Source organism: Erpetoichthys calabaricus, chromosome 9 (assembly GCF_900747795.2).
Source record: "Erpetoichthys calabaricus chromosome 9, fErpCal1.3, whole genome shotgun sequence".
NCBI classification, from domain to species: Eukaryota; Metazoa; Chordata; class Cladistia; order Polypteriformes; family Polypteridae; genus Erpetoichthys; species Erpetoichthys calabaricus.
In genome coordinates, this window is record NC_041402.2 from 172,788,332 (window position 1) to 172,811,401 (window position 23,070).

The 23,070-nt window shown below is 40.9% G+C and overlaps 1 protein-coding gene across 1 annotated transcript; it reads left to right on the forward strand.

The window, feature by feature from the left end:
- Positions 1-3,241: 3,241 nt before the first annotated feature.
- Positions 3,242-21,688, forward strand: LOC114657266 (V-set and immunoglobulin domain-containing protein 2-like). Its single transcript, XM_028808988.2, has 7 exons — positions 3,242-3,387; positions 8,999-9,156; positions 9,253-9,457; positions 10,352-10,504; positions 19,713-19,832; positions 20,037-20,178; positions 20,600-21,688. The coding sequence occupies exons 1-7, from the start codon at positions 3,327-3,329 to the stop codon at positions 20,736-20,738; spliced, it is 978 nt and encodes a 325-aa protein (XP_028664821.1). The 5' UTR covers positions 3,242-3,326; the 3' UTR covers positions 20,739-21,688.
- The last annotated feature ends 1,382 nt before the right edge of the window (positions 21,689-23,070 follow it).

Below are 23,070 nucleotides of genomic sequence, written 5' to 3' on the forward strand. Positions count from 1 at the left end.
GTCATTCCCTCCAACAATTAACATGACAGAGACAAAGGAACCAGATGAACATACAGACAGACACACAGGCACTTATCCTTTTATTAGGGTGGAGGTTACTTTTACTAGTGCCCGATTTTCTTAATCATAACATAAAATGAGTAGGCATTTTTGAGGAAAATAAAAACCATTGATTACCAAAGTACAGAATTTGTCACTTTTTTGATGGCAACAAATGATGCTCAGAACTCCTTCGGTTTTAGTATTACTTTTTAAATTAGGCATAAAAGTGTTTCTGAAAATAAAATAAAAAATCAAAGTAATGTGTAACATGCAGAATTAGTTGCTGCCAACATTTTTTCATAACTTAATGACAGAAGCTAAATTGTTTTCTTCAGGATTTAACACTGCCGCATTTCCATCAGCACTTGCCACATTTAACACGAATGGAATGCAAATGTGCTTTCTTTCCACATACAACAAAGATTACAATATGCCAGCTTTCGATGTAATTACATCCTGCCTGAAGAAGGGGCTTGAGTTGCCTCGAAAGCTTGTATATTGTAATCTTTTTAGTTAGCCAATAAAAGGTGTCATTTTGCTTGACTTCTCATTACATCCATAATGGCTAACATGGTGCAACACCCTAGTACAGCGGTTCTCAAACTGTGGGGCGTGCCCCCCCTGGGGGGGGGGGGGTGCTGAAGCTGTACAAGGGGGGCGTCAAATAAATGAACAAGACATCAAAATTTATTTTTTACATTTTTATTTCAAATTTAAGTTTGCAAGCATATAATCACAACGAATGCATTATAACTAAAATTAAAATAAAACATTTCTAAGGCATAGATCTAATGACTAATACTGTATGTGCCTGCTTTAAAGTGCGAGACGTATCGGTATCTGTCATGAACATTCGGGTAACAGTAGATCAGGTGATAATGTGGCATGACTGCACCACATTGGCAGTGTAGCCAATATTGGCAAATTGAGTTAAGTAATTTACTGCGTATTGGGTTATTTTCATGATACAACTAACAGCGGTATAATATTTGTTGGATGAAAATACGTTTGTCTCGCACAGATTGACTTCATCGGTGTCCTCGTTTACGAGATTTTTAAAAATTACAATATATTTAATCGTTTCTTTACATAAAAAAATAATTAAATAGGAATAAATCATTTATTCTTAGTTTTTGGGATTAGAATTACTATCAAAAACCACACAAGGCATTTGTTATAGTAGGTTTTGTTATTAACTTTAATGTCACTCTTCTCTGTGCCCACTGTTATGGACTCATTCATACAGGCAGACCAAGTATGGTACAAAGGGGCACAGCATCAGCATTTAGAATTGCCGAGCCAAGCACAGGACTAGAGAGCCAAAGACAACTGGAGAATTGAATAGTCAGCCTAAAGACAGACTAGTATATTTCTGTCTTCTGTCAGTTCACTATCCTCTTTCCTTGTTGGGAGAATGAGAACTGTATCTAGGCATTGTGCTATTCCTGTATTTTTGAAGGTGGGGTTTGAGTCCTTTGCTGTCCTTGTTTGGATCCAGAGAAGAACCTGCACATGGAGCAACCAGAATATAAGAATGGACCTACGGCCAACACTTTGAAGCTGCCAGGCGGAAGATTATGTCTTCCGTCCGGTGAAAATCCTTTCAGCGTGGCAAACGAAAGATGGCAGACTGCGTTGATCAAGACACCCACATGCTTGATAGTCTGTCATAAGCTTCCCGTTTGTGATATCCACGTGAAACCGTCAGTAAAGAGCTAAATTATCCTCTATACGTCTTGTGTAATCTTGTAACCGTCATATTGCATGCTGGGGGGGATAATACCTTTTTTATTTATAATTATTTAAATTCAGGTAAATTAAAATGCCGCAATTGAAAAGAACACATTTCCAGAGAGCTAATGCCTCTTAAGGAAACAGCATTTTAATAGTTATTAAAGCACTTTAAAAAAAATAAATTGCAAATATTTCATCGAAGTTAGCAGAACACATGCAAATCTTATGGAAGTAAAAATGATAAGATACCGCGACACAGCACGAGTATCATACCTTTGTTAGTTGTATCATGGGTTATTCTCATCTATCTTATATTATGTAGGGGGCGCAGAATTATTCCAGGTAGAAAAGGGGGGGCGCGAAATACAATGGTTTGAGAACCGCTGCCCTACTATTACACACATACATCAACAAAGTCAATGGAAAACACAGAAGCATCATGCTGGGCAGACAGGTACGCAGCAGAAGGGCAGATAAATCTCCATTGACAAACATTAGCAGCAGATGGGATCGGACTGAAGAGTTCAGTGACTTGCATCTCCATTTGCTTAACCACCAATAGTTCTCAAATGGGACACAATACTTTTAAGCAAAATACTTAAATCATTAAAAATCATATTTCAGCAGGGTTGTCAAACTTAAGGCCCATGGATTGTTTAAGTGGCCCACTTCATCAACATTCAAAACATGTTACATATACGGCCTGCAATGACTATAGCTTTCTCAAAGACCCCCTTTTAATGTTCATTTTATACAATCCATAGGTCTATCCATCCATCCATCCATTTTCCAACCCGCTGAATCCGAACACAGGGTCACGGGGGTCTGCTGGAGCCAATCCCAGCCAACATAGGGCACAAGGCAGGGAACCAATCCTGGACAGGGTGCCAACCCACCGCAGGACACACACAAACACACCCACACACCAAGCACACACTAGGGCCAATTTAGAATCACCAATCCACCTAACCTGCATGTCTTTGGACTGTGGGAGGAAACCGGAGCGCCCGGAGGAAACCCACGCAGACACGGGGAGAACATGCAAACTCCACGCAGGATGGACCCGGGAAGCGAACCCGGGTCTCCTAACTGCGAGGCAGCAGCACTACCACTGCGCCACCGTGCCGCCTCCATAGGTCTATACGATTGCAAATGCAGGCCAAGAGTAAGTGAACAAGAGATGGAGGACATATTTGTGGGTCTACGTAATAAAGAATCGGGGTGTGCAAATAAAAGAATATATACTTTTAGGATAGAGTCATCCCAAAACATTTTCACAATAAAACACCATCAACTATGCAATTATCTCACGCACGCTTAGAACTACGACAACCCTGTGTAACGAGGCTCCCTATCAGCAGCACTGGTCTCCTTCTAATGTTTGTGTACTTTGGTAAAGTGGGCCACACCTGAGCACCTCTGCTTTATCACCACCCAGTCTGCTGAGTTTCAGTTTGTTCTCGCATTGAGATAAGGTGAGAGGTGCCAGGCACTGAAACAAGAACAAGGGAGTAGGCAAAGCACAAAGGACAGCAGCAGGTACACTCACCATGGCGGCTGCAGCAGCACAATTAAGGCTGGACTTCTGCTGGATATTTGCCTTGTTTCTAGGTAAGTGGACTTCTTATTTTAATCTTTGCTTTTTGGGGCTGTGTCATATGGGAAAGGCTCACTTTCGGCTTTGGAGAAATCCATTTTTGATTCTAAAAACTGAAGGATGAAAACATTTTTTAAATAATTTATTTCAATGTCTTTAAGGAATTAGAATATAATTCATCATTTACTATTCTAATATTAAGGAGAGAGAAAAAATGAAGCCTGGCAGTGGATAAGTTGGCACCTGACATTAAAACAAGAATATTTTGAGGCAGGGTACCCCTCCTCTACCCCCAACCTTTTAGATCCAGGTACTACTACCACCGTGCCATCCATCAACATGGGTGTTGATGTTAAACAGATCTTTAAAAATGAAAACAATGTTGGCCCCTCAATGTTGGTGCCTTTCTGGTGTCTATCTGCATAGTCACCAGATGGGGAGCCTCTCAGGATTTGGATCTTGGCCACCAACCACCTTAGCTGAAAGAAATGAGCATCAGTTACAGCCATCCGTCTCCTACAAAGTGTCCCTTTCTCTCTATCCGTAGAATACCTTTTCACTTTCAGATGGTTTAGATCTTTGGTTAAACTGTTCGTGAAATCAGAATGGTGAAGGCCTCAATCACAATTATGAGCAGAATAGGTTCATCTCAAAATCTGCTGATGTCTCAGTGATCATAAGCCTACTTAATGATAATGAAACTAGTCATGGTCCAACAGTGGATGATTTTGTTAACTTGTGTGATGAATACTTCCTACAACTAAACATTACAAATGCTAAGAAACTAATCATCAATTTTAGGAGAAACATCATTCACCCGCAAGACACTGTCGTCAAAGACTAGACAGTTGAGATCATTGACGGTCATAAATATCTGGGGACAATCATTCTCTCCAAAATTAATTTTTACCAAAAATATAATAACGGTCTATAAAAAGGGGGCAATGGCGGTTCCACTGTGTAAGGAAGCTGTGTCTTTTTAGAGTGAATCCTACCATTAGGTCGATCTTTCACAAACCTTGTACTGAGTCTGTCTTTACTTATGTTCTGTTAGCCTGGTTTGAAAATCTTAACGTCAGCAACAAACACAAAATATATCAAACTGTAAAGTGGAGCAGTATAATCTTCAGACCTGACAGATCTGTTTAATAAACAAGTGTTATGGAAGGCAGAGACACGACTCACCCACTACATCTCTATATTTCAATGTTTATTCTGACGATTTGGAATAGTTTCTAGGATCTCAGGCTTTTTACAGCACCGGCTTACACAGCTAGTTTGAGAATATTTTTGTATGTTCTGCAGGTTATTTAATGAGTGAAAGTTCTCTGTGAGAATTGCTATCTTCCATGTCCTCTATCACCTGTTTAGCTGCTGCTTCTCCTCTTCTCAGCTTCTTGCTCCCGTGACCTGAAGACAGTACATTTAAAATAACTACACAGAAGATGGAGAAGAAAGAGTCAGAAACTTTTAACCCTTACCTACTCATACCATTTCTCATCTCATAAGTACTTGCGCAGTGTACTTTGTGCACTGGTGTTAAAATGACTATTTACATGCACACTGTGAGGTTGTACTATAAAATATTGCAATAATTTTAAATTGTATATGCTTTTAATGTAATTTAATACCATATTACTGAATAGTATGACACAGTCTAGGACTATCTGAAAATAATCCTGATCCATTTCTCCAGTGCTCATTCGTCACCGGTCACACTTTCAGCCAATGACAGATTTGCACATGTATCACATTTCATTTCAGTTGTTGAATGTTCTTTGCAGACAAAGTAATTGCAAAAAGAACATCTCATCGCTGTCATACCTGCGCAGTGTACCAAATGCACCATATGGAACTTGTGACTGTGCATCCACTCATAGAACCGGCTTGGGGCACACTGGAGGGAAGCCATTGCGACACTGTACTTGTAGTGAATCAAGCTGAGGATAAATGGCGGATGCTGCTGGTAGGCTCAAATAAAAGGATGTTGGACAAAAATAACTGAGAGTGGTGTTCAAAATACACCAGTGCAAGTTAATGGTTAATATCCAACAGAAATGTTGCCCACTGCAGTCTATTGTAGAAATGACAAAAATTACTAGAAACATCTGTACATCCATCCATTTTAGAACCTACTCAACCAGTTCAGCTGTCTATTCCAGCAACGCTGTGTGCGAGTTGGGAATCAACCCTGGACTGGGTACATGCAGAGTAATGAACTGATTTACAGTTCTCAGTTTAACCAACATTCTTTAGATTGTGAGAAGAAATCCCACACAGACATAAGAAGATGTGCAAATGCCACAAAGGCAGAGCCCCAGCTTACAATTTGGAAACAGATTCCCAGAGGTATTAAAGAGAAGTGTTTAACACTGAGCCAACAAATATTGAAAACAAGCAAGCAAACGTAGACGTCAAATGAGTGTCCCTCCTGCTTCCCCTTCCAAACAGAAACCTAATTTACAAAAGAGCAAGAGAAAACAAGAGCCTCCCTTGACGGTCGACTTTCGATGCCACGCCTGGCCTCAACTCAAGTAAACATTTCCTCCATACTGATAGGCTAGTCTTTATCAATAAATGGCCAGACAGGAACAGAAGTGACACAGGGCAAGTCATAGAAAGGTTAGTGCTTATGGCTGGCAATGAGTCCAGGAAGTATCTGGGAGGAACAATCTGACTTTAGATAGGCGGCTCTGGAGCCCATGAAGGAGTAAGTTGAGAACACTATCCGCAAGGGATTGAAAGGCAATCACCTTCACACAACTTTAAATCTCACCCTGTTATGGGCGATACTGGAGAACATTCAATTACAAAACAGAGAAGTCCACACACACACTCATACACACCTAAGGATTTCTAGTTGACACACACTTTATTTGAAACAACAGTCTCATTTTTGAATACTGCTATTTAGTACTATAACATTATAACAGATTCCTGAATATAAAAATGTAACTAATATTCTGTCCAAAATAGTCCAAGCACTTCACCAGTTCAGTTGGAAGAAGTGCCTAACTCAGCAGCAATGGGTGGATGGCAACAACAAATCCTGTATGGAGTGCCAGTCCATCTGAGGGCACATGCAGTCATACTGAGCAAATTTGGAGTCTCCAGTTAACCACAACACAAACAATTTGGAGACATGGGAGGAAACCCAGATAACCAGGAGATAAAACCCACAGCAACATAGAGAGACTGTGATGAAAACGTAAAGGACTCGGGGAGCATCAGGGAAATAATCCTCTGGTCTGATGAGACAAAAATGAAACTCTTTTGGCAGAACACCAAGCACTATCTCCAGGAACTTTTAAAGCCAGCTCCCCATTTTCTGACCTATGTAGGCCAAAGCCTGCAGGTAGCATTTGGGGGACTGGTTAGTATGGAGTGAGTCTCCATGTTCCTGTCTCCAAATTTCAACAAACGATTTGTCAAAATGTCAGTTTTGTGTGAGTGTCTCATTTAATTTTAGGAAAGTCAAATAAATGTACTAAGTGGCACCAAGAATAGTTTCATGGCTGCTTTCCCAAGGTCTGTGCTAAGAGAATTTCCTAATGGCATCACAGTTAAATCATACAAATTCTTATATTCCTATATGGTGCCACAAAGATTTTATCACAATACTGGGGTTCTCCCTTGTAGCACAAAGTTAATGTTAGTGTGGACTAGTGATGGGAACTCCGGCTCTTTTCAAAGCTTCGGCTCTTTTGGATCGGCTCCCTTTAAAGAGCCGGCTCTTACGGCTCCCAAATGGCTCTTCGTTTAGTATCACTTGGATGCTTATATTTTAGCCTAATTACGCAATTATGAATGGTTTGTGTATAGCCTAAGCAATTTCTTATTCATTGTTTTCAGACATTACGTATTTTATGCATTTTTTCATTACAATAAATACACAGTTACTTTTGTTTAACATTTTAATAAAAGCTTTAAATGAACAACTTAACACAAAATCACAGCAAACACAACAAACAAATTAAAGGCCAAACTCAACAACAACACCACACTATGACTCTTTGAATAAAAGTTTTTAGGCCAGGTTGGCATTCAGAAATGCCAGATGCCACAGCTTAGATGGGCTGATGCGATTTCTCCTCTCCGTGATTATTTGTCCTGTTTTTGAGAAGACTCTTTCTGAGGGGACCGATGTAGCGACAATGCAAATTATTCCTACCATTGCCTTAACCAGGCGTGGGTAGACTGCAGCCTTGGCCTCCCACCAGCTCAGTGGGTCTTCAGCTCTTTGGATGAGGGGCTCCTCAAGATAGGACCTCAGCTCCAGCATAGCATCAGCTGTGGGATTTCTCCTTGCAGTGTCTCCTGTTGCTCTTTCGTCAAAGAGCCTCCACACAGCAGAAGCTTGTGGTTCCTGTGAACATGCCCCTGCTCCAATTTCTTCCTCTTGGCCCTCTGATGGAGGAGCAGACAGGCTGCTGGGGTTGCATCTTGCTGCTGCTGCACTTATTCTTTGAAATGCCTCATCCACAGCTCTTGTTATTAAATGCTACTTTTTTTTCCAGAGCAGTGGTTTCTGAAAGCACAGTGTTGTACTCCATCCTCAGATATATAGTTATGGAATAATTGTTTGGGACAAAGTTTTTCTGCTAGGGAGAACATACATGGGGTTTAAGGCCTGTACAAAAGTTGTAAATCCTCTGTCCTCCACAATGGAAAATGGTTAAAAGTCGCTAGCTATCATTTTAGCCAGCTCCTCGTCTACACTTATTTGTTTGTTTGGCGTCATTTGTTTTGGAATAAATGTGCTTATTTTGGTTTGAACTGAAGACCGTGTTATACCTGCAGTTTTCGGTAAGACAGTGGATGCTGCAGCAGAAGTACTTGGCTCTTTTCCATGGTCAGTGGATGGCAGGAGAGAGGGCACGCTCTCCTCCAGTTGCACGGGTGGGTGGGTGGTTCTTATATGTCTGTGCAGGTTTGTTGTTGACCCTGCTCTAACGGATATTTTCATATTACAAATTCTGCACTTAGCTTTGCAGTCTCCAATATCACTGAAATGCAGCCAGATGCTGCTTCTTTTTCGGCTTTCACTCAATTTTTCGCTCTTCTTTTTTTCTTCACGATGCGCTTGCATTTAAATCTGGCTCCTCGTCTGTCGCAGCGACAGGTACACAGACCGTACCAACACTCGCTGTCTTCGCTTCCCCCCTTTCTTCTTTCACATAATGGTACGATCCTAGTCCGATGTGTGGTTCGTGAACGAGCCGGCATTATGAGCCAATGTTCTGTGTGCCCATATAAATAAAGTCCCGCCCCTGCCGAATGGATTTTCAGCAGAGCTGAGCAGGAGCCGCTGAAGCTTCGGCTCTGCTCGACGGGCATCGGCTCCTCTCGTCCGCTTCAAAGCATCGGCTCTTAGAGCCGGCTCGTTCGCGAACGACACATCACTAGTGTGGACAAATGAAATGAACCAGTCAAGGCCCGCTTATTATAGATCAAGGTATGCTGAAGACTCTCATAGGAGATCCCCTCCATGTTGCCACATATCCTTGTTAGATTTTTTACTTTTCTTAAGACAGACAGGCAGAATGATGCCTGAATCTTTTCACGAATGACCTCCTAATTGAATTTGAATTTACAGTTGTTTCAATTTCCTGCTTTTCCCTCAAGGGCGGATCATTTCTGTTCAGGTCACTGTGCCAAGTGAGCCTGTCTTTGGAAAAGTGGGCAGCACAGTATTACTGCCCTGCACGTACAACACCAATTTTGTGAAAGGGTGTAACTTGGCTTGGAGCTTCATTCCTACAGGCGGCTCCTCTGAAAAAGAGGTAAGGGCCATGCAATTGGAAAGAGGCCGTAGATAAGCAGCCCACCAATTAACTTCTGCTTTGTTACTCATCACGCTTATCTCATTGTCTCTTCAGATTCTCTACTATGACGGAGAGTTTTACCCTGTCGACACAAGACGAGACAGAATCAGGCTGCTTCAAAGTATACCAACACAGGGGACAGCTTCGATTGAAATCCAGAGCATTCAGCCATCGGATACCGGCTCTTACATCTGCCGTGTCGTAAACCCCAATGACTGGTCAGGCAACCAACAGGGCACTGTTAACCTTGAAGTTCTCAGTATGTTCTCTTTTGTATTGTGTTATCTAGTGGTACAAGCAGGTGGCCTTAGTTGTGTCCTTGTTTAGTGTGGCATCCACACGTTGGTCCTTTATTTTTTACTGTGTTATCCTTCAAAATAATAGGACTTCATCTGGTTCCAGTCCCTGAGCCAAGTTTCTTAACTTTGATGTGTCAATTCAGTTGTTGTTCTGTCCCCTCTCGTTATTAGTGTCCCTAAAATAAGAGGGAATTAAACAGAATTCAGCTTTCAGATTTCTACTGTGGTGAATAGCCAGTGGTGAGTCACAACCCATACAACATCTGGCTCAGGAGTGGTCTCCTTGCAGGGTGAGCTAAATAGAAGAGCTCCTTCAGTCAGCTGGGAAGTGACCATCTCAGAGCACAGAGTGAGCGTACTGATTCCTGGTGACATTAGCTGATCTCTCTCTGTGTCAACATTTCTGTGTTGTATCACCATTTCACTCCATTGTGGTGAGCTGCTGGGGGTCAGTGATGAGCCTGCAATAACTGGCTCAGAGGTGGTCTCCTTGCATTGTAAGCTAATAGGAGTCTGATTAATATAATTCTCTCTCAGCACCCTCATTCCCATATTCAGCCATAATGGGCCATCAGACTGTAATGCCAAATGAGGGCTCTTTGATGCCAAGCACTCTAAATGTTGGCTAGCACTACTGAATGGTTGTAGGAAATGAAGAACTGTGTTTGTATCCATTGATAATCCTGTGCCTCCCATATTTGTGATTTCTTAGGGGAATTCTAGCCCTCTCAGTACACCAATTTTGGGGTGGTATCAGTGTGATATCTGCACTTGATTTTAGAGTCTGATGTGCCCTCACTGTATGCCCTTTCCCCAATTGCTGCAGTACAATAAAGCATCTGTTTTTTCTTCAGCTCCTCCATCAACACCAGTGTGCAAAATGAGTGGGAGCACCAATGTCGGAAGTGATGTCATTCTCACCTGCAACTCTGTGGAAGGCAACCCTCTTCCCATCTACGACTGGAAAAAAGAAAAGGGGGCAGTGCCACAAACCAACTGGATAATGGGTGAGTAGGGCTGTGCCCAGCTTCATTTGAATTGTTGTGAGCTTGCATTGTCATGGAAGGGTCCTAGGGTGACTGTGTTCCCCTTCATACTCTTTTATTATTTTCATCTTAACAGAGTACAGTACACCAAAACCTATACTCTTACCACACTGTCAGGTATTGTAATTCAATACGTCCCCCTTCCTTTTAACTCTGTAATCCCAAGCAATCAGATAGAGGAGCAGAACTGGCAGAAGAAAGTTACACAGTAAGTTTTAATGATCAAATATTATAACTTGCTTCATAAACAAAAAGCAAAAAGAATGCGGCTTTGCAAACCATACAACCTGATAGTGCTAGTTGTGCAGTTTCAGGTGGCAAATAAACTAGTAGTTATACTTGATTCTTTTCTCAACTAGTTCATTGTCTGCACAGGGCCAAACAGCATGCTGGAGTTGGTCTTCTCAAGATGGAAGAAGACAAAGAGAGAGAGAGAGATAGTTTCTTTGTTACTTCTGTCTTTACCTTCCTTAATGTTCTCCAAGACCAATAGGATATGCCAACTCTCTTCTTCATGCTAATCCTATTCAGGCACAACTCTGTCTTCCAATGATCAATGGGATGAGCTGACTCCCTACATCATACTTGTTGTTGCTTTAGCACAACTCCATCCCATTCCATCCTCAGCTACGTTGCCCTTTTATCTCCAGCCTACCTGTATCACCCCAGGCTAGCTGAACAGCCAGTTTTATCTGTACTAAGTAGTAGAATTGGTTTGTAAAGTATATTTTTTTCTAAATACATATTTTTATAATAATATTACTAGGGGGCTTCACCCCCTGCTCACTTTGCTCACCAAACCCCGGCCTGTGCTACGCGCCAGCCACTGCACATCTCTGCTGCTCGCGTATGTAGATTTCACTTTCACCAAACAACAAATCTTTTAATTCTCGCGGATACGCCTCTTCATTGGGAAGAAACACTACTTTTCCCCTATGGTAACACAAATTAGACCAGGGGTCCTCAATCACAGTCCTGGAGGGCCGCAATGGCTGCAGGTTTTTGCTCTAACCCAATTGCTTAATAAGAAGCACTTATTGTTCAAGTAACTCTTCTGCTTCACTTTAGTTGTCTCGCTTGTTAAGATTTTGAACCCTTATTGCTTATTTTAGTCTTAAACAGCTGTAGTCTTGGTTTTTAATTGCTCCTTATTAGCAATAAGTTGCAAATGACAAAGAGACCAGCATTTCTCCATTTAGCTTGTTACCATTTACACATGTGTGTATTTTTCATGCACTGTTGGGTTTAATTAAATACTTGGAAGGAAAGTGAAGAGAAAAAAGTGAAGGACTGAGAAGTACTCCTCCAGTTTAGCCTTCAAATCATTTGGATGATATTCTTAGCAAGGGGAAGAAAATCAAGGATATTAGAATGACCTGACATAGCAGAGTTAAAGCACCAACAAGCCATGAAATGAAACTATTGGCAAGTATTGCTTTCTAATTAAGCAAGCGGGTTAAAAAAAAACCTGCAGCCACTGTGGCCCTCCAGGACTGTGATTGAGGACCCCTGAGTTAGACGATCTACAAGTCTCCGACTTAAAGTTTAAATCCAAACAATATATTCGATCTCTTTTCGCTGTTCTGTGATTTCACCGAGTAATAATTTCCATTTGTTTGCACCAATGCAATCTTTACTATCATTTTGTTGACTTTTCGAATTTTAGTACTTTCATTATCTCTAACCTGCTCCGCATGTGTATTGCGCCAACATTTTTTAATTCTTTCCGATGTTCTACTTTGTCATCTACTCTTTCACATGCCCCGGGCATGGTTAAATCTCTTGTCACAAAGTCTCGTCTCACGGGACTTGAAAGTATCTCCTCCGAAAAAATCACATCTCGTCCCTGGCTAAAAAGTCTCGTCTCATCCCAGGATTTTTTTATTATAATAAAGAGATTACACTGCCCTCATGACAGAGCCACATGGGCAATCTGCCATCTTGAAAATGCAATAAGTGATTGCTTCTCTCAAGTGTGTGATTTCAGCTGCTTGTATTCAGTTTGTAGAACTCGTTGCTTTTTGTGCTGCTGGCTGGCAGCACCAGAGACAAGAGTTCAGTTTCAGACCTGATCACAGAGTTTTGAATGTTCTTCCTATGCCTGTTGATTTTCTTTAGGTGTTCCAGGGTTCTTCTTTTATATCCCATACACGTGTCAGCACAACACTGGCCTGATGTGAATGGGTCCTGTAGTGGATTGATGGCTCATTCTTGAATGGTGCCCGCCTTTGCCACAGTTCTGCTGGGATAGGCTCCACTTAGCAAAACAATGTGAATCCAAAAAGATTAAAGAATGTTTAAGTCATTACATACAACCAGATAATTTATGAATTCCAGATACAGTACATGACATGGCATCATAATTATACTCTTAAAATAGCAGCACTTTAATGGCAACTTACTGGGTTGTTTTGCTCCTTGCAAATCACTCTCTTGGAAGAAAACATTTCATTCTTTGCATATGAAGATGGCTTTTTGGGCTTTGAAAATGGTCATAATATGTGGACAAAACAGAAATCTTTAATGTATAGTAGTCAGGATATGACAGATCAAGAACACATGAGCTTAGTCTGTGTGATTGTATGCCCGAGAGTCCTTTTTAAATCAGGAACCCACTGGCATTTCATAAATTTGCTATCATCTCTTCATGGTTATTTGTAGAGACTGTTACGGATTGTCTCTGGAGTTTTCATGAGTGCTTTCTCCCAATGGCAAAGAGCCCCTCTGGCACCTTTATTTTTAAGGTTTTTTACATCTTTAACCAATGCCAGTTAATGTCCATATGGACTGTGTCAGATGTATGTGACCCTTGAATTACCAAAACCACACCTCTAAGTGTCCATAGTGGAGATGGGTTGAGGAAGATGGAATTAAGAACGGTCAGAAATGTGCAACATTTTAGTTACATTAATGGTACACATTCAGTATTATAAGACTTCAAGGTCCGTGGGGCAGGGGTCTCCCTCAGTGTCTTGACCACGCGCCCCCTCTATTGGTGTCCATAGTGCGGCCCGGTGGTTAGGCCACCTATGTTGTCAAATGGGTTCACCAGCCCTGTCTTTAACATACATCACAGTCTCAAAGACATCCACTCATCCACTTTCCAAAAGAGTTGCAGGCAGCTGAGCCAATCCAAGCAGCTTTGAGTACCAGACAGTCCTCAGACAGTCACGCTTACTAATACTTGGTCAGTTCACAGCTGTCAACCTACCCCAAAACTGAATATGCTCTGAATGTTGAAGGAAGCCTGAAGAAATATAATGGAGAGGTTATATGAACTTCACAAAGACAATGAACAGACTGAAATTGGAAATCAGACCCCTGGAGCTGTGAGTCAACATTCTTCCTCAATGTCCCAACTTGAACCCATAGTAACATTACACAGCATTCTCAAATTGCTTAATTCAAAGTCACAGGGAGCTGGAGCCTATCCCAGCAGCATTGAGTGCAAGCCAAGAATGAGTGCCCTGGATTGGGTGACAGGACCCAAACAAGGTTAATTTAGAGTTGCTGGTTATCCTAAAAGTCTCAGAGAGAAGAAGACAACTTGACACAGACAACAAGATAGCACAGGATTTGAATCTAGCGCACTGTATCATGAGTCTGCCACACTATGCATTACACCACCTTGAAACCATAGTGAATGTAACAATTGTCCCATTGTTGTCTGCTGTCACTTCCTCTTTCCTCCAATGTTTCCTTGAGATGGAGTAGTTAACATGGCTATTTTAATGTCAACACCCATTGAATAGATACATTGATGGATCGATGTGCCATAAGGACCAGTCATGCAAAGAGTAAAAACTCTCGGTCAAAACTGCCCATCCCATAAGGAAGTTAAGCTCCCTCATGCCTTATCAATGACTCTTTATGTGAAATGTTTGCACAGTTCCTGCCATAGAACAGGGTGGTTCAGTAAATCTACAGTTCTTCATACATTCAGCAAAGTTAACTTTCATTTGATGTTTGTAAACATCTAACTAAAGTTCAGGAGTCCAATTACAAACAAAAAATCTAATTTCACTGCAATCTGTACCAATTGAGGGGCAGGAGGGCTGAGAGTAGGGTTCAATAGACCCCCAGAGATTACCAATAAAGTCAAACGAATACGTATCAAACTCATACCCATCATTCTTTGTTTGACTATAGAAGAAAAAACACCCAACAAGGCCTTTCTACAGCAGCCAATCAGATGCAATAAAATATGAATTTGTACATCTGCTCAGAAGAAGACATTTTGTTATTTGGCTCCCATACAACTGGCTCATGATTGAAGCTCACTCTGCAAAGCAAAAACTGAAATGGCCTTAGTTGTTTGATGTATACATTTACTCCAGTTGCCAAGCAACAGCATATGTGAAGGGCAGCTTGAAGTGTGATTGTGGAAGGGGCTGCTGTGACTCGTGAGAGGTGAGCATGTTTATGGATGGGCAATAACAACAACATATATTTGTATAGCACATTTTCATATAAATGATGTATCTCAAAGTGCTTTATAAGATGGACAAAGAAAAAATATAAAAATTAGGCAATACTAATTAACAAAGAATAAAGTAAGGTCCGATGGCCAGGGTGGACAGAAAAAAACAAAAAAAAAATCTCCAGAGGGCTGGAGAAAAAAAAAAAACAAAATCTGCAGGGGTTCCAAGGCCACGAGACCTCCCAGGCCCTACTAGGCATTCTACCTAACATAAATGATCTAAATCAGTCCTCATGGTTTTCAGGCTTCACGTGAAAGAATTAGATGCTGATGGTCATGTGGACCCCTGGCCTTCAATCCATCAACGTAGGGACTGCATGGTGCTTTGATCAGGTGGTCGTGGCGCACATCGCCACCACAGAAAACCGGAAGGAGAACAGCAGAGAAAGAAGGGGTTAGTACGGATTTTGGAACCATATGAAAAAATGATAATTAAATGCATATACAGAATGTCAGAGTTACACTAAAATGAAGCTATGAGAAAGCCAAGTTAAAATTATGAGTCTTTAGCAGTTTTTTAAAATGCTCCACCGTATCAGCCTAGTGAATTTCTATCAGTAAGCTATTCCAGATTTTAAGTGCATAACAGCAGAAGGCCGCCTCACCACTTCTTATAAGTTTATTTCTTGGAATTATAAGCAGACACTCATTTGAAGATCCAAGGTTACAATTTGAAGTGTAAGGTGAGAGGCATTCCGAGTTATAGGATGGAGCAGAGATTATTTAAGGCTTTGTAAACCATAAGCAGTATTTTAAAATCAATTCTAAATGACACGGGTAACCAATGTAGTGACATTAAAACTGGAGACTTATGCTCGGATTTTCTTTTCCTAGTTAAGATTCTGGCAATTGCATTCTGCACGAGTTGAATCGAATCGAATAAAGACCTTAATTGACAATATTTATTTAATTAACAAAAATAAATCCATAAAGCAAGATTATATCTGTTAAGATTGTTGGGATAAGTCCCAGCTGCCCTAGATCTTTCCCTAGATCAGTGTTTCTCAACCTGTGGGGCGGGCCCCCCTAGGGGGGGTGCAAAGTAACAAAAAGGGGCGCACGAAGATGTGAAAAAAAGAAAACAAGAATCGAAAATATGAAAAATACATCTATTGAAACCAAAACAAATTAACTTAAACTACATTCTGATACTAGAAAAATAAATATAGAGTCAGATAAATGTCGATAAAAGTTAAGTAGGTATAATAAAATATGCATCTATGATATATCATTAATTAAAAAAGAACAAATTGGTATTAGTCGACTCCTTTCAAAAAAAAGTTAGGGGGGCACGATTAAAACTGTTATGAAAACTTGGGTTGCAAATACTTAAAGGCTGAGAAACGCTGCCCTAGATAAACGAGTTGGATGATTGCTCCTTTATTTTGTTATATGCTTCATTTCTAGAAATATTGTAATTTCTCTATTCCTTTCTTTGGTAAAATGTTTGCTGTTTTTTTTTTATAATTCTATCCTGTTCCCATTCCTCACTATTAATCTGATGGCACCTTTAAGTGTGACCTAAGGTCAGGTCTGTAAACCTGTCTGGTGTCCTAAATGTTGCCATTTAAGTGCCTTAGCGACCTACCAGAAGCGCCATCATCAGAGTTTGTACCCTTGTATGTGAGCATGATAATCACAGTAGGGGTGGAATCTAATTTTGGATTTTTTTTAATTCTTGATTCACAGATAATTACTCTTGAATTCTTTTGCCTATCTGAGATTTTCTTATTTAATACATTTTACTATTTAAAGAATTACAGTTTTTTTTTTACTTTTGGCCAGGGGTTTTAAATGGTTCTCCTCTCCCTTTTTTAGATTTTTTTTTATAGGACTATAATTTTCACACTCCTTGTCAATTTGCTTTGTTACAAATCAGGTGAATGACATGTTTCTTTGTTTCAACTTCCAGTAAGTTCAAATGCATTTCACACAACAGACTTTCAAGTGAACTAAACATATCAATAAACATGGACTTCTTTCATTGGGCAGAAATTTTTTTTTTACCAGCTCCACTGAGATTATAGTTTCTAAAGTGTCTCATTGTTTTGTTCCAAACCCAAGTGCGATCAGCATGTTCACATCTACCTAAATGAACCAGACTACGAGGGAAATTGCATCAGAGCTCAGAAAAAACACCCCAAAGAACCACTAGACCTTCAATTTTATGGTGAGAAAACACTTTTAAGAGGAAACGCCTAGAGGCCTACTTGAATTAATCATGCCTACTTGAAGTTTTGTATCCTGTTATCTCAACCCTATTCACTCAAAATAAAGCAATCAAAGAAGTCAGTCATTGTCCAACCCGCTATATACTAACTACAGAGTCACGGGGGTCTGCTGGAGCCAATCCCAGCCAACACCGGGCGCAAGGCAGGAACAAATCCACGAGTAGGGCGCCAGCCCACCGCAGGGCACACAGACACCCACACCCACACACCAATTTTAGAATCGCCAATGCACCTAACCTGCATGTCTTTGAACTGTGGGAGGAAACCAGAGCACCTGGAGGAAACCTACGCAGACACAGGGAGAACATGCAAACTCCACGCAGGGAAGACCCGGGAAGCAAACCAAGGTCTCCTTATTGCGAGGCAAACTAAATGCAATAAGATAAGGGAAATACAGTAAATAAGTAAAATACAAATTCTAAATATTTCAAGCAAAATTCACAAAGATGCAAAAATACTAAAATAAAATATATCAAAAGTTAAAAATAAGGGAAAATTTTTAATAGGGGAGTTCTTCACAAGCAAAATTCACAGAAGAGGTCTCCACAGTTGCTCCCACTAATATAAATGTTCTTAAGAAGTTCCTTATTGATTTTTAGACTCTGCAGCGGGTCTTGTGGCAAGTACAGTATCTGCTTTCATTCATCCATCACAGGATTTTGATCAGGTGATGGTGGCAGTGCAGAATGTTGCACTTCTGTGTGGTGATCTTTCCATTAAATGTGAGGGAACAGACCTCCTTGTGCGGACTTGCAGGCGTATCTCTGGGCTGTTTGCCTTTACTGATCTGACACTGCAAACTACATTCCCAGTCTGGATCTCAACTTTGGGGCTCTCCCACAATTCCTCCAGATAGTCCAGCAAGTCCATTTAGGGTCTCTATGGTACTAAGTGCTTTGTTAAGCTGGACTGTAGGTCTTCTCCTTTTTCTAACACCAATGGAACACCAGCCCCAATGTGGTTTCCCTGCTCTTTACATGGTTCTTTTAGGTAGCTGGCTATACTTAAATGGACAGCTTGCTTCTGTCAGACTAGGTGGAATTCATTTGTGACTTTGCAGGTTTGATGTTTTGATAGGCTCCCCTGAAAGTATCCATAAAGCTACTCATTTACATGATGGGATGCCAGTACATACACTATATGGCCAAAAGTATGTGGACATCTCTACAGATCATTGTTTCAAGTTAACAGGTGCATAAACTCAAGCACATAGTCATGTGATCTCCATTGAGAAGCATTGGCAGTAGAATGGGTCATACTGAAAAGCTCAGTGGCTTTAATCATCTCACTGTCATAGGATGCCATCTTTACCACAAGTCAGTACATGAAATTTCTGCTCTACTTCAAAATCTCTGGTCAACTGTAAGTGCTGTAAACATGAAGTAGACATGTCAGGGAGCTACAACAGCTCAGCCACAAAGTTGTAGACCATCCAAACACAGAGGAGGACTGTCAATTGCTGAAGCATGTAGCGTGAAAATAAGCACCTATCCTCTGTCCTCATAAATGAGTTCCAAACTGTCTTTGCAAGTAACATAAGAAGATCTGTGCTTCATGAAATGAGTTTCCATGGCTGAGCAGTTGCACACAAGCCTAAGGTCACTATGCACAATGCCAAGAGTTGGCTGGAGTGGTGTAAATAATGTTGCTGTTGGATTCTAGAGCAATGGAAACAAGTTCTTTTGAGCGATGAATCGTGCTTTAATATCTGTCAGTCTGATGGATGAATCAGGGCTGGCAGATGCCAGAGAACACTACCTTCTGAACTGCATGGTGCTTATGGTAGAGTTTGGTGGAGGTGGGCTAATAGTATGGGGCTCCTCTTTGGGTTAAATTCCCACAGACACACTTCCAGCATCTTATAGAAAGCCTTCCCAGAAGAGTAGAGGCTGTTATAGCCATAAAGGATGGGCCGAATCTATATTAATACCCATGGTTTTGGAATGGGATGTCCACTCAGTTCATACAGGTGTGATGGTCAGGTGGCCATAAACTATTGGCCGTATAGTGTACTATGTGAGACTCATCCCCAGGCTAAAACTGTTACAATGTATTCAGTTCCACACATGCCCACTGTGAACGCATGCCGATAGACGCATGTGTATGTGTACCTCTCATGAACACTTTCATGTCTTTATATGTGTGTCTGTCTATGAAAGCCAGTAGATATATGCCTATTTCAGTGAATATCTACACATGCATTAATCCACAAATGCTTGCGTGTCTTTGCTTATGTAAGTAAGCACTTTATGGGTGCTTATACTTGTGTGTGCACATTTGTGTTACTCAGATACTCAGATCCTGCCTGCAGGAAGAACCAAACGAGCACCTCAGAGTGTTCATCTTTTAGAAGGCTCAGTTCACTCGTTTACTGGCACATACATACAGTGCATGCCTATGCTGAGCAGATGCCAGTCATTAACCATCCCACTTCCTGTGTTTCTTCTTGTTTCCCTAGACCAACGTACTGGGACCTTAGTGCTACAGAATGTTTCTTTTGCCTTCACTGGGTCTTATCAGTGTACATCCTCCAATGAACAAGGAACAGCCAGCTGCTCTATTTCAGTTCGCATAACCGGTGAGTGGCCCATGTAGAGAATGCCAGTCAGAACAAGAACATCCCCTCCATGGCCCTGTCTATTTATAAGGTCAGGTTTAGTTCCAGTGTATTGGAGGTACAGCCACTTCTCTAGAGCGTTTCTGTGGCAAATACCATCCCGCTAATTATAAATAACAGGAGATATCAGGGAGCAAATAAATCAACTCCATCATCTACTTTCAGCCACCAGCACTGCAGCAGTTGTTGCCGGGGCCGTGGTAGGAACACTTCTTGTCTTGCTCTTGCTGGGAGCCTTGGCTGCCTACTTCGTCTGGTTCAAGAAGCGCCACTTCAAGGGGTCCTCCAGTTCTGGAAATGAGTTAAGGTGACTGTCATTATTTATATTTATATATTTTTTTAATATTTATGTATATTACTTATTGGTGTTATCCAGGGGCTACACTATTTAGAGAAGAGCCTTTGCATTTCTCTTTCCGTTGACCCTCAGTTGACTTCTCTGCACGTTCAGCTCCTTGTATTTATTCCTACTAAATGCCAGAGCCTCTGCGATCCCTTCGTGTTTTTCCAGTACCTCCTAAGATATTATTTTAGATCTGAATTTACTACTCTTAGGTTTTGGATTTACTTTCTTGTAAAGTGCCCTGCGGTGGTGCTAGCTGTGACACGCATTACAGTAAATAAAATACACTGGTTGATGTATTTAAGTTGTCTCCTTTTATTTTATTCTGTTATGTTTTATTTTTGGCATAGAAAGTCTCATGATCTGCTTCTTTTCCTCCATTCAGAGAGGATGCAGTGGCACCACCCTTCAAAACCCCAAAATCAAAAGCCATAGATGACTCAGAGTCTCAGTTAATGAATCACTCCCTTGGCAGACAGGAGACGGCCAGCAACAACAGCGCCATGATGACCCATGTGGTTTAGTCGTCGCCTTCTCCTCACTGCAGCTAGATAGGCCAAACCAGACTTTCCTATCCTCTGGCAATGGCCACTCATGGACCTTGAGCCTTCCTTGGACCCTCAGCTTCATCAACATCCTACTGCTGAGTCTGAGCTGTTTATTTTTTCTTTGTTGTATGTGCCTCTTCCTCAGTCTGCGCCTTTCAGTTCTGTTTTCTCCTGCTTCACCATCTTCCCCTGCACCCCATTACTTAACGACCAGTACCTCTGTTTCTTTTCCAATTCTTTACTTCAATCTGCAACCCTTTGAATTTTCCGCAGACTTCTCATCCTCAATCTAAATTTTAATTTTTCTTTACTCTACCTCTTTTTCCTTACTCTTCATCAATGCATCAGTTTTATTTACTTAATCCCTCTTCTTCAAATGCCTCTTTCCCTTTTTCATGTTCCATAATGTTTATTTTTTAAATTAGCCTTTAATCCTCATCTTCCTCTCGTTGCACCATTTTTGAAATTTATGCCCACTCCGCATGCTAAGGTGTTTGCCCCATTGCTCTTTCTCCGTCAGCGTTCCCCTTCTTCTTATACCTAGTCCCCCTTATCTTTAATGCTTTAACTCCTCTTCCTCAGTAGGACTTTTCTGTTTTTGCTTGATACATGTCTATAGGAATTTAGTTTTTCTTCATCATTCTTCTCCTCTTCTTCACTCAGCACCCCTTCTTTATGCATAGACAACACCCTTTTTCTCAACTCGTGTGTTCTTTTTGATATTCAAGCCAACTTCTCTTGCTTTTGCATTTTCTCCAGTTCTCTTCCATGTCTTCCACATAGTCCTCTTCTTTTCAGTTTCTTTTCTTTTCTTCTCTTCTTTTTCTCTTTCAGCTGTTTAAACTCTGCATATCTCATTCTAAAATAGCCTTTCCTCCTCTTCCCCAGTCTGCTCCTCCTATTTCTTAATGGATTTACTCCTCTGCCTCTCTGTCTTTACTAGTTTTGTAAGCTGAAATTATATACTGTATTTAAAATTATTTTTCCCCTTTTTCCATCTTCACTTTGCATCCCCTCTTTGTGAACAGCCTTATCCCATTTGCTCAGTTGACAGATTCTTTTTGAAATTTGTGTCTACTTGTTTTTGCATTCTTTAGTCTTACCCTCTTCTTTATTACTGAAATGAATCCTTCTCCTCTTCCTCTTCTTTCTGTTTTATTCTTTTTGTTTTCTGTGTTTTAAATAAGCTTCTTCTCCGGTCAACTCTTTTCTCCTCATCTTCTTCACTCTGTCCTCCTACTTTTTAATGGTGTTAGCCCTCCTCCTCACCTGCTCTTTTCTTTTTTATGTTCTCCAAGCCGTATTTTAAATTAACTTCTTCCTCAGTCTGCATTTTGCTTCTTTTTAATTTCATTCCCTTAGAGTCTCTTATTCTATTGCATTAATTCCTGCACGTCTTCCTCATTTTTCAGCCTTGCTTTCATTGTCCATTTCTTGTCATCTTTTCATTTTGACCACCAACCTCCCCTTCCTCAGTCAATGCCCCTTTTTACTTACCTTGACACCTTCATCAGTCCGTTTCCCTCTGCCAGCACTCCTACTCCTTTTCTACGCCTTTGCTGTCCTGAATTCTTTCTTCCTCGCTGCATGTTTTGAAATTGAGTTGTATCCTCATAGGATTATTATATTTGTTTTCTTTGTATATATACATTTAATATCTTTTTTAAATAAACATAAAATGTTCTGAAAGCTATTTCCCCTTTTCATATGCAGCACATGAAATGAGAGGCAACATGTCGGGGTGCATCCTTTCTGCTCCAGAGACCTAAAGCACAGTCCTAAAAACAGAGCTGGCACCACCATTAAGGCAAATTAGGCATTCGCCTAGGGCGCAGATCATAAGGGGGGGGGAACCAGCTGCACAGGTTAGCTACCGAACAGTCGGTTGGCACACTAATAAGCTTGGCCTAGGGCACAAAATAATCTAGCACTGGCGCTGCCTGCAGGTGTAAAAGCCCAATGAGGATTAATAAGCCTCACCAACCTGGATGTGCGTAGTGCCATCTTGAGATTGTAGCTGTGATTAGCAAGAAAAAGAAACAGACGGAGGCTGGTGATTTTAATGTATGATAGCTGTCTTAAATGCATTGTATTTAGACTCCAGTTTTTACTTTTCATAGTGCCTAACACAGATAGTTTGCCATCTACTTTTTCTGTATTTTAGCCTCAATTATATTTCCATCTGCAAATTTTTGTATGTGTAGACATCTTAGAGGTGTGTTTGGTGAAGGATGCTATATGAAACATTGATTTATCAGCTGTGCTACCTGCCTAAGTAATCTGAAATCTAAGTAATCAGCAATGACCT